Genomic DNA, 18,757 nt, shown 5'->3' on the forward strand with positions numbered 1-18,757 from the left:
TAATAATTCGAGTATAAAACTCAAAAATCAGGATATTTTAGGTATGTTTTTGACAAATGGTTTGAACTACAGAGGAGGATCATGGCTGATTTATGAAGCATTTTTTTTCAATCAATTTATTTATGAAACATTGGATTGAGAACTGAGTTGATTTTCACTAGAATAGTATAGTTTCTCTATTTTCCCTCATAAGTTACGTGTCTGCTTCAACATAATTCTTTTTTCTTGACAATCAGGAAGGACGCACATTTGTTGACACTTCGCAAAATCATGTCACCGATGGACGAAGCCCATGGCAGATGCAAACAACTCAGCAACAAACACAAACTATTCATGAAGATCAATTAAAAGCTTCTCGCGACGTAAGGTGGCAACTTGCGTGAATGATAGGCTTACTTCTGGTTCATGTAGCATTAAGGATCTGAATATTATTTGACAATGCATTTGAATTTTCAACTCTACTTGACAATCAATTATTTACCATTTGTCTATGAAGTAAATCTTGTCACTATTATCTCCTTGCTGGTGATCAACTGCATCTTTTGGCCTGTTTTTTCGATTACAGGTGGCAATGGCAACTGCAGCAAAAGCAAAGCTGCTACTACGAGAGTTAAAGACAGTTAAAGCAGATCTTGCTTTTGCAAAGCAACGTTGCTCTCAGCTGGAAGAAGAAAATAAAATGCTTCGGGAGGCTCGTGAGAAGGGAGTTAACCCTGCAGATGATGATATGGTACTGCTATAAATTTTATTCTAATTTCATCTTAGTTTAGCGGTATGAGTTTTCTAGTATGATACCGCCCTCACAATCTTGAAATTTTTTGTTCTTTTTGATGTCACATTAATAACGATTCAAAATCAGCAGCAGATCAAAGCAAAGACCAAATTAACAAACTTGCATTAGGTTAGTGAAATTCAGCCTGTGGGAACATATGGTAATTGGTGGTAGAGATTTCAGTTTTTCTTTTATTTTAGTTCCGGTACAGTGTCAAAACCACTGTATTATTTTCGACCAACGACAAACAACAAATTACCAGCAAGAGGAAGGACATTTATCAGGAATTTGACATCTATTATATATGCATATGAAAACTTTGATCTTGTATATATACTGTGATTTTCTAGAGAGAGAGATTGGAATAAACCCCTTCCGCCCCTCTAAACTTTGCCCCAAGTGATTTTTCCGACAAAGGAGTTCATCATCATTTCCATGACATTAGTATAAATGACCACTAGGCGGAGCTTCAATTCCAGTTACAGGTTTGGGAAAACCCAATATTTTTGTTTCAATGTCTATATTTGTACTAAAGAAATTTACTTCTTATGTATAAATAATTTATCCATACCCAATAAACAGCCTTTTCTAAAATCCAGAATTCATAAACTCATAATCTTCTGAATACTGCTTCTGACTGATATCTTTCCCTTTTGCTGCAATTTTCAGATACGGCTACAACTCGAGACACTATTAGCAGAGAAGGGTCGACTAGCACACGAGAATTCAGTGTACGCTCGAGAGAATCTTATCTTAAGGGAGATTGTGGAGTACCATCAACTGACAATGCAGGATGTAGTGTATTTGGATGAAGGATTTGAAGAAGTAACAGAAGTTTCACCAATACCTGCTGTCTCAAGAATGCTCACTTCTTCACCTCCATTATCCCCTAAATCCAAGCACCATTCATCACCATCTAGAAATTCCTCTGTCACAAATTTAACAGCTCTTGGTTCACAAGTAAATACAAGTGTTCAACAGCACAATGAAGAATTACCACCAACTTCAACTTCTTCTTCCAAGGGGAAAGATTTATCAAGAAAATGATCCATCTGTGTTGCTCCAAGTGCCAATCATGATTTTCTTTCATCCATAAATTATTATCTGTATAGTATAGTATATATTATTCTCTCTTGTCCTTTGTATTGGTGGACTTTTGACACATCTATTAAGAAAATTATTTAATATAGCATTAACCATAAGAGTTGTATTTGATTTACCTTTTAGCATCTCTTTACAAATATTTTCTTCACAGAATTCGAGTATCCTACTTTCATGCAATTTACTGGGTTCAACAAGCTATCGGTATTCCACATCAAGGGTGCAATAATTTTTGTAGTAGAGGTCCTTGTACGTAGTAACAATTCAAAGATGTCTGAAAGAAAAAAAATCTTTTTGATATGCCTTTTTTCTATACCTATGAATTACATTGGACCTAGAAATTTACACATTGAAAGCATCCATTAGGCAAGACTTCTAGGTTTTCTAAAGCTGACAATTATTTTGGATTAAGTTTGTTTGGCTATAGCGAGGAATAAAACAAATAGGAGCGACTATTATTGGCATAGAAACTGAATTTACAGGAAGAAGAAGACGAGAACTACAGATTCACAAACTAACATAAGAAACAAAACAAGGGCAAATAAATAAATTCCCACAACCAAAATGCCCCTTCAAAAGACAGTAATACTCATTAAAAATAGGGGATTTTTTTTAAAATAGCCACATTATGCTGAAAAACTCACCTTTCATAGCCATATTTTATATAATTATCATTTATAGTCGTTGTATTTAATTTACGCCCATTGTATTCATATAAAATATAAATACAGTACCATTTAGCCGTTGTATTCACTTTTACTCAGTGTTCTGTATTCATAAAAACATAAATACACTACATATTTAGTCTTGCCGAAACACTACCATTTTTTTATTTTTATTTTTTTTAAAATTTATTCTTTTTCGTGTTTTCATCGTTTTTTCTTCTTCTTTTATTCTAATTTTTCATATTTTTATTTTTTTCATTTTTTATATATTTTTTCTCTCTTCTATCTCTTTCTTTTTTTTTTCTCTTTCTTTATCATTTTTTTGTTCTATTTTATATTTTTAAAAAATATTACTACTCGAGCACAAGTCATTGATGATAACGTAAATATCATAATTGTTTATCTATTTGTAGTCATGCTTTCATTTAGTTTTTGTATTCATTGATACAACTGTATTTGTATTTTAAAGTTCACACTTGTATTTGTATTTTGTAATTCACGTTTATATTTTTATTTATATTTCGCACTTATATTTGTATTTGTTAGTTCATACCATCATTTATATTTTATATAATTCGCACTTGTATTTTAAAGAACTGTTTTGTACGTATTTGTATTTTATAATTGATTGTATATTATATTGTATTATGATTTTATTGTGTTTGTATATTTAGATTATATTTGTATTTGTATTCTATTTTCGTCGATGTCTTTTTATTTTTAAAGAATTATTTTGTATTTGTAAGTTGATTGCATATTGTATTTAACCATGATTATGTACAATTTATCATTTGTATTTGTATACAAATAAGTAAATGCATTAATTGTATTTTCTTGATTCTAAAATATATAAATATGCAATATATCAGTTGATACAAATGTACTGTTATGTCAAAATTATTATTCGTATTTGTAAATAAATAAATATCACTTGATACAAATACAATTACGAATAAATGAAACCAATGATTTTAAAAATACAAATACATATTGTATTTGTATATATTGTATTTTTATAAATAAATGAATTATATTAATTTGTATCAATAAATACAACTTGTATAAATAAATACAAACAAGTATTCGTAAAAGAAAAATCAATCGTTCCTTTTCAATAATTAAAAAATACAAATGATGGTTCACACTTGTATCTATATGTTATAGTTCGCATTTGTATTTGTATTTTATAGTTTTCACTTGTATTTATATGTTATAATTTGCCTTTGTATTTATTTTATAATTTTCATTTGTATTTGTGTCTGCTAGTTCGCACAAATGGAAAGAAGGAGAAAAATAAAAAGAAAAAAAAGGAGAAAAAATGTGAGAAAAAGGAGAAAAATACAAAAAAAAAAGGTGAGTAATAGAAAATAGAAAAAAAAAACAAAGAAGGAAAAAAAATAAAAAGGAAGAGAAGAAAAAAAAAAAGAAAAAATGAAAAAAAGACAACGAAAAAGAAAAAATTGAAAAAAGAAAGAAGAAAGAGAAAACAAAAAAAGGAAAAGAAAAAATGAAGAAAAAAAGAGTAATAGAAAATAGACAAAAAAAACAAAAAAAGGAGAAAAAATAAAAAGGAAAAATGAAAAAGAAAACGAAAAAGAAAAAATTAAAACATACTTCAAACTTATATTTGTGTTTGCTAGTTCGCACAAATGAAAAGAAGGAGAACAATTAAAAAAGAAAATAAAAAAAGGAGAAAAAATGTCAGAAAAAGAAGAAAAACTACAAAAAAGAAGAAGGAGAGTAATAAAAAATAGAAAAAAAAGACAACAAAAAAAGGAAAAAAAATAAAAAGGAAAAGAATAAAAATAAAAAAAGACAAAATGAAAAAAAAGACAACGAAAAAGAAAAAATTAAAAGAAGAAAGAGAAAATAAAACAAGGAAAAGAAAAAATGAAGCAAAAAAAAGAAAAAAAAAGGGTAATAGAAAATAGACAAAAAAACAAAAAAAGGAGAAAAAAGAAAAAGAAAAAAAAGAAAAAAGGAAGAAAAGAAAAAATTAAAGCATATTTGACACTTGTATTTGTGTTTGCTAGTTCGCACAAATGAAAAGAAGAAAAAAATAAAAAGAAAAAAAGGAGAAAAATGTGACAAAAAGAAGAAAAAAGAAAGGAGAGTAATAGAAAATAGAGAAAAAAAATTTAAAAAAAGAAGAAAAAAATAGAAAGGAAAAGAAGAAAAAGAAAAAAAAACAAAATAAAAAAAAAACAAAAAAAAAAGAGTAATAGAAAATAGACAAAAAAATAAAAAAATGGATGAAAAATAAAAAAGAAAAAAAGAAAAAAAATACAAAAGAAAAAAAGAAAACGAAAAAGAAAAATTGAAAAAAGAAAAAAAAGAGAAAATAAAAAAAAGAAAAATGTTATGAAACAAGAAAAAATAAGAATAAAGAAGAAGAGTAGAGAGAATAGAGAGAGTGATTCTTATTTCTTCTCTTGAGAGATGAGAGATTATAAGATTGTAAATGTAATGAACAAAACATAAGAGAAATTACTCCTAGCCTGAGTAAAAGACGAATGCTTCAAATCCTAATAAATATCAAAGTAGATCTTGATAGATCTTGATAGACATTCACTATAATGTAAATACATTTATAACACTCCCCCTTGAATGTCTAATTGGTAGATAATGTGCCTCGTTAAAACCTTACTAGAAAAAATCAAGTAGGAAAAAAAATCTAGTGAAGGAAAAAGAGTACACATCTCTAATAATACGCATTTCGGCTGCCTCATTAAAAACCTTACAAGGGAAACCCAGTAGGACAAAACCTCGTAAGGAAAAAAGAGTAAAACGCGTATTAACTCCCCTAATGAGAACATCCTTGACCTTTGCATCTCGATCTTGTGCAACATCTTCTTGAAAGTTGTAATTGGAGAAGATTTGGTGAATAAATCAGTCACATTGTCAGTTGAATGAATCTGTTGCACGTTAATATCATCATTCTTTTTTAGCTCATGTATGTAGTAAAGCTTTGGCAAAATATGCTTTGTTCTATCTCCATTTATGAATCCTCTCTTAAGATGTGCTATGTATGCTGAATTATCTCTGTATAAAATTGTGGGTAGATTGTCATATTTCACACCATATTTTTCCCGAAAAAGATATATCATAGACCTCAACCATACAGATTCTCGGCTTGCTTCATGAATAGCTATTATCTCAGCATGATTCGATGAAGTGGCTACGATAGACTGCTTTGTATATCTCTAAGATATGGCAGTACAACCACATATGAACACATAGCCTATTTGAGACCGAGCTTTATGCGGGTCAGATAAGTATCCAACATCAGCATGACCAATAAGATCGGGACTGCAATATTTAGAATAAAACAAGCTCATGTGTTTTATCCCATTTTGATGTCTCATAGTAGGAGCAGAAATATACCTTGCTAATAAATTGACTGAAAAGGCTATAGGCCTTGTAGTATTAGCAAGATACATGAGTGCATCAATTGCACTAAGATATGGTACTTCATAACCAATCCAATTCGATATATTTCGAATTTCAGCAAATAATCTATTGCTTTGAAAACTCTCTAAGAGTTCCAATGATGTTAAAGCAATAAGCTTATACAATATAAGGATTGTAAATAAGTTTCCCAGAAACTTTTGTATGCTTCAAGCAGTTTGAATCCTTAAAATTTTTTCACGTAAGTTTTGTCAAGTGACAATATTCAACATTTCATGAGTGACATCTTCAAATATTTGGACTGCAAATCAAATAAGTTTAATACTTACCAAGATGCATCCTTTCATGTCACTTGATAAATATTTCTACGTCAGCATGCTTAAATTAACCTAGAATTAAGATCCTCGTAATCTTTCACAATGTTGCACCAATATTGTATCAAAGATATCGTCGATGATATATCATTTTGTATCGGTTCACAATGCGACATAATATTTTGAGATCTCATCACTTTATTATTTTCAGGTACCTAAACCTCTCATAAGGTTTCATGAAGTGTTATGTCGTAGGCTCTTCAAGATCATATTGCCTTCTTATCATGATTATTTTCTCCTTATCCTTTTCATGGATTAATTCATTTGGAACCGATTGGTCTATCATGCTTCACGCATGCATAGACTTTATTCCTTTAAGGACACAAAATAGGAGAACTTGTAGCTAAATATGAGATACTATTGGCATTTGACTTGAATTATCTTTTGAATGAGGATCTGATGATAATTCCTAACATATTTCATAGTTACTTATAATCTCCCCTTATGTTAGGAAAACCAACATACATCCTCCATCTTTTTTAAGGAATCCATCTTTGTGCATCATGGTATAGATTCATTAATCATATACCGAACATCAAAACTATTAAATAAAATAGTTGGTTCATGACCTTGAACCAATTGAGGGAGAAGAAATAATCATAATTTGTTGGTCTAATGCATACAAGTGTTATTGTATGCAACATATCATATTTCATACCAACACATGAAGCTTTGTTCTCATTAGTGATGGTTTAACTATTTATCGAAGGAATTCAATGCCAAACCATCATCATCAAGATAACTTTCTTGATTACACAATCTAAAAATTATGTTTTAACTCAATTTTATTGAGCAAGCAACTTTATGAATGTCAAACTGCAGGTTGACAATGAATGTACATGTGATCATCTTATTGATGCATCTTTTCAACATATCACATGATAGGTGAACGAGCCCTTATTCACCTTTTATATTTTTCAGATTTTAAGGGATCTAATCCCAAAATTAGTTGGTCCAACCAACTTATCATGACTTTTCAGATTTTAAGGGATCCAATCCCAAAATTAGTTGGTCCAACCAACTTATCATGAGAACAAGCAACATTAAAAGTAATGAAGAATTTTCTAATTCTTCAATATATGTTCAATACTCGGTATGCACATCTTTGGGATGTCGCAATCGTTCATCTCAATTTATGATCTTTTATTCTAGAAAACTACAAGTTTATCATGACATGTACCTTTTACTTTAGTAAATTTCAGATTTACTATTACATGAATAAATTTCAGATTTATTACTTTAAAATTAGATTTCAGAATAACTCTTCTTAGTTATTCATCCTCATTCGGAGGTGAGTTGTGATACCATCACAAGCAATTCTCAATTATTCATCCTCATTCGGAGGTGAGATGAGTTGTGATACCATCACAATCAATTATCAGTTACTCATCCTCATTCGAAGGTGAGTTGTGATACCATCAGAATCAAGTGCACGTCTCAGTTATTCATCCTCGTTCGGAGGTGAGTTGTGATTTCTTTACAACCACGAGCACGTTCGAATACATTTACCCCCAGGGTCTAGATCTGTATTTATAATAACTAAAATTCTCATTCCCGAAGAATAGAATATAATCGTGCATTAAGCATATCAAATTATTATGACTTATAACCTCTTTCATGATATTGCTACTTCAGGAGCAAATCGAGGCATATATCACATATTGCTACCACATTCACTTCAAGAATGAAGCATGTTCAATGGGACATGTCTCATGAATTTTCATCAAAAACATATTATTTTGCCTTAGCCATCATTATATCATCAATATGGTGCATTTAGATTCAAACACAACGTCTTATCCCTTTAAAGGCATCTTAGGCATAAATCGATGGAACTTCAATCCCAATATCTTATTATTTTACCTGAATACCGACATAAATACATTTAACTACTACAAAATTTATGAAGTACAACAAATATAAATTCATACCTGTAATGAAGTTACATAACGGGAGAAACTTTTCATCACCAAACAAACATATATATTGTTTTGAAATAAAAGAATACAAGATATGCACTGTTAATTTAATATTATTCTCAAGATATCAATGTTTGAAGTTTAATAATATTATATTTTCTTCAAAACATCATACGTGTACCATGTTATCATCTATATCACTGTTATGCCGTTTGGGTATGTATCTTATTTTAACTACTTATTAGAGTAGTCCACGTGAGTTTAATTTAGATTACAAATACAAACATATAAGCCTTACATATTCATCTGCAAGTATCCATAAGAAAAGTGATCAATATCACCGTTAAGATGAATTTGAAGAATACGTACCTTCGCTCTAAGAAAGTAGAGTCTCGTGCTAATAATGTGTTATGAAACAAGAAAGAATAAGAATAAAGAAGAAGAGTAGAGATAATAGAGAGAGTAATTCTTATTTCTTCTCTTGAGGGATGAGAGATCATAAGATTGTAAATACAATGAACAAAACCCCCTATTTACAGGAGAAATTTACTCCTAGTCTGCGTAAAAGACGGATGCTTCAAATCCTAATAGATATCAAAGTAGATCTTGATAGACTTTCACTATAATGTAAATACATTTATAACAGAATAAAAAAATGAAGGAAAAAACTGAAAAAGGAAAAAAAAAGGAAAGTAATAGATAATAGAGAAAAAAAAAATACATGAGAGAGACTATGAATTGTAATTATGAAAAATTAATAGGCAAAAGGAGGTTATGAATTGTAATTAATTGAAACTAGGCTACATAAGATAATTAGGAGTCAATATTGGCTAAGTTATGTAATTATCCCTTAAAAATATTTATCACTAACCGATATTTTTCTCTGCCAAAAAAAAGTAACTTAAATAAATCTTGAATTTATAATGGGTTGTAACACATTTTGTCATAACTTTATTCAATTACAATTGAGTGGTTAGTTAAATAAAAGAGTAACTGATTTTCAATTATTATGGAAAATAAATCACGCACAAATCGTGATATAAAGCAAATCGTGATATAAATATATCTTGAACCAGATATATCATAACATCTAATAAAATTACTTGATATCCATTTAAAATTCAATTTCACATAAAAATAAATAGTTTACATATGTCAAGCATATGTTAAACGTACCAAACATCTATAAATAAATCCAATATATGAATCACTATCAAAAAGTATCTGTCATATATATTACTAGTATTCCGACAACAAATGTATTACTCATATCTATCACCAATATACTGTTAGCAAATGTATCACTCATATGTATAACCATTTATAGTACGAAAATATATCGAGAAATTAACAACATTATATATGTATCAAGTGCATTAACCAAAAATATATATATCAACACTGAGTTTGATATCTAATTTTGCGGAGCGGATCATAGTAGTGGTCATCGTCATTGCCATAATTCCATCAGAAACTATGAGTTTTTTTAGCTTCTACAGTATGAAGATTCTTCAAAATAATTTGAATGCTTGTCAACATGAAACACACACAAAATTTTCAGGAAAAAAAAAGATTAATAAAGATGGAAAAAAATTGAAATAAATTGTAAATTGCAAATGATAAGATCTGATGAAAATTTTTAATTTGATTTTCTTTTAGACATTTAAGAGATTTTCTTCCATTATTTTCTCTCTTAAAATAAATGCAAATATGTTATTTCCTTATTTAATATGTATCAAGAGGAAAATAAGAAATCTGATATTTTTTGAATTATTTTTAAAAATAAGGAATTTGATATATTTATGCGTATTACGTTTGTTTGTTTTTTTTTTTGCATAATTTATCTTTATATGAGAAATCTCTAGCCAAGAAGGAGAAGACTCAGCCCAATAAAAGACTTTTAGCTTTCAAAAGTTATAGTGTCATTTTTTTCACTTTCCCTCAATTAAATTATACAACTAGTTTAGGTGTACACGCTTTCGTGTATTTACTTTAATGAATTTAAGTCTTATTCTAAAAATAATATTGTTTAAATAATAAAAATAAATACAACATCTTTTGAACATTCAAAAATGGAGAATTTGTTTAATTAATTATATAGTATTTGCAAATATTTAAGATACAAATACGGTAGGTGAAATACATTGATAGTCCCTTATATTTGTCAAAATATTTTATTTAACCACTTGAGTTTTGATTTTTCAGTTGAACACTTAAAAACGTGAAAAAGTATTCCTATTAGATAGACATTTTTAATTTTAAAATAATTTTTCTATTTAATTTCATGCATATATTAAAATTTTTAAGTTAGTCGTATACTTTAGATTCAGAGTTCCATTAAAAAATTTAAAAGTTTATCATGTTTCATTTTAATTTCAGCAAGTACATACATAATAGTTGAAGATTTACAATATTTTAACATGCAACATAAGTAGTGTTTAAATTTTGCATCAAAATTTAGTTGAAAATCATTCTCTTCACTGTTTAAAAAGTTATTAATATATCTTCAGTAAGCCGATTGATTAGTGATTGATAATCCACTATCTATCAATATTAGAATATATGTTTTTTATTTTAAAAAAACTGAGTAGTTTTTTAGAAGTTGGTTGGTTTGGCTATTTCTTTTAGGCTTTTGCTTTTAGTTGGAAAGGGGTGTGATGCCCTTTTTTTTTTTTGGACGTGGGAAAATTTCTTTTATAAAATTTGCTTACCCATTTTTTTTTTTCGGGACGTGGGAAAAAAATTATCATAAAATTTGGCTATTTATTTGGTCAAATACTATTTTAGTTGAAAAATAGTGTGGTGTCTATGGTTTGAACGTGAGGAAAAAGATTACCATAAAAGTAGAAACTTTAACCATAATAACAAAATCTTCTTTATTTAGTTTTTCCTATGCTTATAATCTTTAATATTTAATATCATAAAAATAATAGGAAAAAGGTGAAAAGACAATTATGTCTATTACAAAGATTTTTAATGAAGAACAAAAAATTCAAATCATATTTTAAAGAGTCTTTGCATTTTTAATATATGCACGAAAATACCTGTGGAGGGTAAATAATTTGAATATTAAACCTAATCCAATTTGTGTACTGTTCAAAACATATATGATTAGACATATCATGCATATAAAATATTACAAGCTAAGATGTCTGTCTAATCTCTAATGCCAAATTACTTGTTACTGTTGTAGCTAAGAAAATAAATTATTACAAAGCTAAAAAAAGACAAGTATTATTACAGGTCTCTTGGATCTATAATTCAAGAAAATAAGAAAATTGATAATGATGTTGCACGGTGAAATGGAGGCTTGTGTCTCTATACACCAGAAATATAGGGTAAAGTTTGTGTATACATAAATTGCTTGACTACTAAGAATAAAATATTATTGAATTCAAGAACACAAAAAAAAAAATTATGTTAGAAGAAGTATAATTCACCTACAACGCACGTACACTAAACTACAATAAAATAGATATTAGAATAATAGGATTAAATCTAACTTTTATATAAAAAAACTTCTCAAGTCCTACCAAGACATTTTTCTATAATATAGACTTTACGTCAATATCATTCGATTAAACCTAATCGAAAGCGTTTTTTTAGCAAACTAAACATGTAGAACAATAATATGATTAAACTTAATCTTTATACAAAAATTTCTCAAAGTCCGACCGTACGTTGAGCTACCACATGTAAACTACAAGATAAAACAAGACGATAATAGAGATATTAGAACAATACAATTAAACCAAACTTTTACATAAAAATTCCTCAAATTCCAACTGAACATCCATCAACCATATGTATTAAAAAGAAAAATAATAAATAGTAACAGAATAAAAACTACAACAAAATAGATATTAGAACAATACGATTAAATATAATTTTTTTGAATTAATGAACCCAAAGATTGTGATATGAAAATTTTGGATTGGTTAAAAAATATCAGATTTTGATAAATTGTAATTTGTAGGCATTTATGATTCTATTCATGCCTTCTTGAATTTTATAGGTTTTTTGGATCCTATGCATAAACCAATAGCGACACACATAATATCATAAATGTCTTCCACTTTTAAAAAAATATATTTTTTTTCTCTTCTCATGTATTTTAAGATTCCATTTTTATGTACATAAGAAAAAAATAAAATCTACCAACGTTAATTTTATCATATATTTTTAAAAAAATTTAATCTTTAAATAATTAAGTAATTATTGAAGGAAAAAAGTAAAAATATAATTTTGTTTAAAGAGGATACTTTTAATGAAGAACAAAACATTCAAATCGCTTTGTAAGTGTCCTCATACTTTTAATATATTACAGAGTATATATAGATTATATATATATATATATATAGCTAATAGATTATAGATGTAGATGTAGAATAAATTAGGAAAAATTTCATAAGTAGCATACTTATGCCCCATAATTAAAATTTTCGCAGCAATTTTTTCATAATTACGAATAATAGCAAGTTATATTTTGTATTTTAGGTAAAGTGTGTTATATCTCCTGAAAACTCTTCTCACAGGAATTTAAACACAGGAATTTAACTTTGTTTTGGGTTAACCGAGTCAAAGGAGCAGCAATGGAAGAGAAACCTTCCACAAAATGATGGTAGTAACCAACTAGGCCCAAGAAACTCCTAATATCAGATGGAGAGATAGGTCTAGGCTAATTTTTCATAGCTTCTACCATTTGAGGATCAACTCAAATATCTTCAGAAGAAACAATATAACCCAGGAAGGCAACTGACCTTAGCCAAAATTTACTTGCTAAATTTGGCGAACAACTGATAATCTCTAAGGGTCTACAAGACAATTTGAAGATGATCTGCATGATCGTTTTCATTTTGGAAGTACACAAGAATGTCATGTATGAATACAATAACAAACATATCCAGGTACTGTCTGAACACCCGATTCATAAGGTCTATAAAAGCTGTTGGGGCATTTGTTAGCCCGAAGGACATGACCAGGAATTCAAAATGACCATAACGGGTGCGGAAAGCTATTTTTGGAATATCACACTCTCTGACTTTAAGTTGGTGACAACTGGATCTCAAGTCTATTTTCGAGAAATAACTAGCACCTTTCAGCTGATCAAATAGGTCACCAATTCTGGGAAGAGAGTACTTGTTCTTGATTGTGATTTTGTTGAGCTGAAGATAGTCAATGCACATACGCAATAAACCATCTTTCTTTCACACGAACAGAATGGGTACGCCCCAGGGAGACACACTAAGCCTTATAAAACCCTTATCAAGAATATATTTGAGTTACTCTTTCAACTCCTTAAGTTCTGTAAGGGACATATGATACAGAGGAATAGAAATAGGATACGTATCAGGAAGAAGATCAATCCCAAATTCTATCTTTCTATCGGGGGTACCCCTAGGAGATCTTCCAAGAAAACATCAAGAAATTCATTGACAACACTAATAGACTAAATAGTTGGAGTCTCAGACTTAGTGTCTTTAACTCGAACCAAATGATAGACACACCCTTGGATATCAATTTCCTGGCTTTAAGGTAGGATATGAAATGACTCTTGGGGGATACAGAATTTTTGGACCACTTAAAAATTGGCTCGTTTAGAAAGTGAAAATTGACTACACGGGTACAACAGTCTATAGACGCATAGCAAGAGTGAAGCCAATCCATACCTAGAATAATGTCAAAATCAACCATATCTAGCTCAATCAAATCTGCAAACATGATTCTGTTAAGGACAGTGATAGGACACTTCTTATACACTTGCTTAGCAACAACAGATTCACCTACTAGTGTAGAAACTAGAAAAGGCTCAGGAATCTTTTCAGCGCTAATTTCAAAATTCACAGCCACAAACGGAGTCACATAAGAAAGACTTGACCCAGGGTCTATCAATACATACACATCAAAATGAAATACACAAAGTGTACCAGTAATAATATATGGTGAATCCTCCTACTCTTGGCGGGGTGGTATAGCATAAAAGTGATTCTAGCGCTGGCCACCTGTAGTACAAGACGAGGCCCCTTGGGGAGGAGTAGGACAAACTAAAGGGGCTGGAGCACTAATAGCCTGACTTTGGGGACGAACATCATGACTCCCCTGTCTGGCATATGGGCAACCCTGAATCTGTGACCTAACTTACCGCAACCAAAAAAAACCCTCTGATCGATAAAGCACTCACCAGGATGGTCCCTAACGTACTTCAGACATGGGGGAGGACGAGGTCTGTTACTCATACTGTCCTAGGACTTGGACATAGTAGGCCTATTACCCTGCTCCAACCTAATTCTGAATGTGGGAGTACTGGTTGATGAAGGCGCTGACACAAGTGAACGACTTTGGAACTGAGGGCGGATCCTTCCTGAAAATCTAGTCTAACTATACCTCTGTTCGTCGAATCTAACCCTCTTATTTGCCCTTACTTTTTATCTCTCCTTCACCTTGTCCGCTTCAATCTGCTGAGCATGTATCATTAGTCTAGAAAGATCCATGCCTCTAATAAGCATAGCGTACCTATACTCTCTCACAACATAACCAGATATACCAGCCAAAAACTTACTCAACTAGTTCTAGAATCATCCATCATACTGGGAGCATACTTAGATAACTGGTTGAACTTATGACAATACTCCTTAACTATCATATAGCCCTGTCTCAAGTTCATAAATTCTTTTAGTTTTGCTTCCCGCAACTCTGGGAGAAAGAAACTATCTAAGAATTCATTCTGAAACGATTGCCAAGTCATGGGAGTGCCAGTCTCCTCCCTACTCTTCCTCTACATCTCCAGCCAATCATATGTAACATCTTTCAAGCGATAAAAAGCTAGCTCTACACTTTCTTCCTCTTTTACATATATAATTTGGGTAATCTTTTTCACCTCATCGAGATACATCTGTGGGTCCTCACATGCCCTTGACCCATAAAATTCCAGCAGATTCATCCACATAAAATCACAAACTCGAGCTGCCGCTGAATTACCTTCTTATGGAGGTGGAACTGTGGCCTGAACATTGGCCTGAGCATTGGCGGTAACCGCCTAGGCTAGCGCCTGAAAAGCTGCTCGAAACTCAGCGTAGGACACTGTCTCACCTAAAGGATCCATGGGTTGAGGTCATTCGTTGTTTCTGCAAGCTCTACGAGAAGGCATTTTCTATCATAAAAGAGCATGAATTAACAGCAGATAGAAACAGTCATAGGTACGATATACTTTTGAAAGAACAAAATAATTTTTCCTAAAATGCCCCATAGCCTCTTGCTCATAGATATGGCGCGCTACACACCGATGATCAAGACTCTACATAACGAGGCTTGTCAGACTTCCTAGGACTCTTTGAACCTTAGGCTCTGATACCAAGCTTCTAACGACCCGAGAATATATCTTGAGACGTCACATGGTCCTTAAGGCCACACGTGGCCTCAAGCCAACCCTCTAAGCTTGTCATTACTTTTAGAACTCACTACGATAAAAATCAAGCTAGAGTAAGAAAGAATAATCATGCCATGAACACACTGGAATATGAAGAGATACTGTCCTGTACAATCAAACTAGTGAAGTTCTGCACATACTGGTACTCTAGTCTGACAAAACCTCTACTACATAAGACTGAGGAGCCATTGGGACATATCCCCCAACTGACTCGTACTGATCTGAAAGGAAACAACCATCTATTAACAAGACAAAATCAGGGACATAAGTCCTCAAACCATGAGGACTCACCAACTGTAGAAATGTAGATGAAGGTACTCGAAGATCACTGTTGCTGCTGAGACTGAGCACCTAAACCTACATCACGAGGAAATATAGAGCACAGAAGAGTATGGGAATCAGTACTTGGGAATGTACTGAGTATGTGGGGGTGTATGCAACATTTTTAAATAATATCATAAATATGTAAGAAAATCATGCATGCTGACAATAATGACTCTCTTCACTTGAATTACCTGAAACGTAATTTCCATAAATCATCAATAGTAACACATGCTTCATAAATCTCATAAATCATTGGTATCAACTCAAACTCTTTGACTCATAACTTAGAGTGACTTGGTAACTCAAGAAACTTAGACTATTATGGACTTGGCTCAAGAAACTTAGACTGACTTGGTAACTCAAGAAACTTAGACTATTATGGACTTGGGAGTTTCTTATAACCGGCATAAACCATATGAGTTGCATGGGTCCAATATTTTGCAATCCATCGTACTCTTTCCGGGGAGTACAACCTAAACTTCGTGATCACAAGCTAATACTCGTCCTCTAGCCCAGAATTATCAATATCAATCCTATGGTGGCACGTAGATCTGGAGAAATACCACATTTCCCGCTCGGTGCTAAATACTCCTCCCAGACTCAGCTCAAAATGCATTAGGAAATCCACCTTAATCAATATCAACTCATGGGTCTATCATAAAGACCAAAACATAAATACATATCTCATTTATGAATCATAAACTTATGGATTCCTAATTAGACTCAATCTCAAAATAATCTTTCTCATCTTCAAGTACACTTGCTTATCAAATCATATCAAGTATCAAAACTTCAAGAAAACATCATATAACTCGTTCTTGACCCTCAAGCTAAATATCAATATATATTCAATAGTCAAACTTCTCATGAAAATGCATAAATTCTCAATTTAAGAAATAGGACAATGAAGTAGTCATATATGTCAATCTTGTTTGGCTCAAATATCATAAATCCTTGATAAAGTAATTTGAGTATAAACCCACTTTGCAAAAATCATGAAATTCAATAGAAAATAAATATTTGGGCACAAGAACGAAAGAAGTGTTCTTGTTCAAATCCCACATACCTTGGATTATAGTTTTTAAGATAAACAAGCTTGATTGGAAACTCTTCTTTACACTTTTGATCTAAGTTTCTTGATGCCTTTGACTTGGAGAAATTAATTCTTGAATAACTTGGTGAAATCTTTTTGGAAAATTCTTGAATTTCTTGGAGAAGATTTGATTTAGGATTTTGGAAAAAATCCTAGTTTCTAGAGGGTTTTGGAAGAGAAAGGAGAAAAAATAAACTTCTCTTCTCTACTTGGATATATATATATATACCAGACCAAAATGGGCGAAAATGACCAAAATGCCCCTAAAAATGAGTTTAAAAAATTGTCGATCAGGTTTGTGACAGTCTGTCAGAGGAACTGACGGTCCACCAGATCGTCCGTCACTCGAGTGCCAAAATTAGGACATTCTGTCTCGACATGACGGTCGAAGTGACGATCTATCAAGAAATTGATGGTCCACTAGATCGTCCGTCACTCAGAGGCCAGAAACGGGACATTTTGCCTCAACTTGACAGTCCCATTGACGATTCGTCAAATTTTTGGCGGCCCACCAGTTTGGCCATTACACGATGGCCATAAAAGGGATTACTGCCTTGGCTTGAAGGGATAATTGATGGTCCACCAAGGACTTGGCAGTCCTTCAGGTCTACCGTCAGGCCTGGGCGATTCCAACATCGCTTAGTAAAATAGCCATAAGTTCCTTGTTCGATGTAGGATTTCAATGAAATTGGTATCGATGAAAATCTTATTCAATGATCTACATGATAAAAAGTAGAAATTAGAGAAATACAATACAATATAAACATCAATCACTTTAGAAGCCACCCCTATCAACTCAAAAGACAGATTTAGGCTTAAGGAACGATCGGGGTATTACAGTTATATTTGTTACTGTTTAAGATATGAATTTGTATTTTTTTTATATGTGTCACCTTTGTATTTCACAAATACAGATGAAGATATATAGTAAAGTTATGTTTGTTACTGTTTAATATGAATTTGATATGCATTTCGTAAATACATATCAGAGTCATATTTTATATTTTTTATATGGTAATATACATATGGATCAGACATGTATTCTGTAAATACATATGCAGAGCTATATGTATTTATTTATTTTTGTAATGTAATATGTATTATGTAAAAGAACATATATGCATACTATATATTTTGTATTACTCCATCCGTGTCAAAAAAGATGACCTACTTTTCTGTTTAGTCCATTTTAAAAAGAATGACCCCTTTTTTTTTGGCAATACTTTAATTTCAATTTTCCACATAGCATGTTTAGGACCACAAGATTAAAGGGTATTTTGGTACATTTGACAAAACTCTAATTCAAGGCCACAAGATTCAAAAGTTTTCTTTATTATCTTAAACTTTGTGTCAAGTCAAAGTAGGTTATTCTTTTTGAAACGGAGGAAGTATTTTTTTATGAAAAGTGCATGTAATATAGATTTATGTCATTATTTTATTTTATAGGTGTCGTGTGATCATAAATTCATGGTAACAGTACTTCCAAGGTTTGCACCACATATAGAATGTCACACAGTCAATAATATTGAAAAGCGTATTAAGACGATGTTATCAAAGGAGCAGTACAAGATTTTTTGTCATAGGAATATTTGTGGTGTTTCCATAAAGAATAAGAAATGTGTAGTCCAAGCGCAATCTCTATATTTGAGCGCAATACTGTTTAAGTTATGTATCA

The 18,757-nt window shown here is 31.1% G+C and overlaps 1 protein-coding gene across 1 annotated transcript in view; it reads left to right on the forward strand.

Annotated features, from left to right (window-relative positions):
- The window catches only part of LOC107844821, a 6,569-nt gene extending 4,605 nt beyond the window's left edge, over window positions 1–1,964 (forward strand). The window contains exons 3-5 of the mRNA XM_016689162.2: window positions 237–362; window positions 566–730; window positions 1,442–1,964. Coding sequence (XP_016544648.2) covers window positions 237–362; window positions 566–730; window positions 1,442–1,819 — 669 coding nt within the window. The 3' untranslated portion in view covers window positions 1,820–1,964. The remainder of the gene's footprint in view (window positions 1–236; window positions 363–565; window positions 731–1,441) is intronic.
- Window positions 1,965–18,757: the final 16,793 nt, after the last annotated feature.

This window comes from Capsicum annuum, chromosome 10, assembly GCF_002878395.1.
Source record: "Capsicum annuum cultivar UCD-10X-F1 chromosome 10, UCD10Xv1.1, whole genome shotgun sequence".
Lineage (NCBI taxonomy): Eukaryota > Viridiplantae > Streptophyta > Magnoliopsida > Solanales > Solanaceae > Capsicum > Capsicum annuum.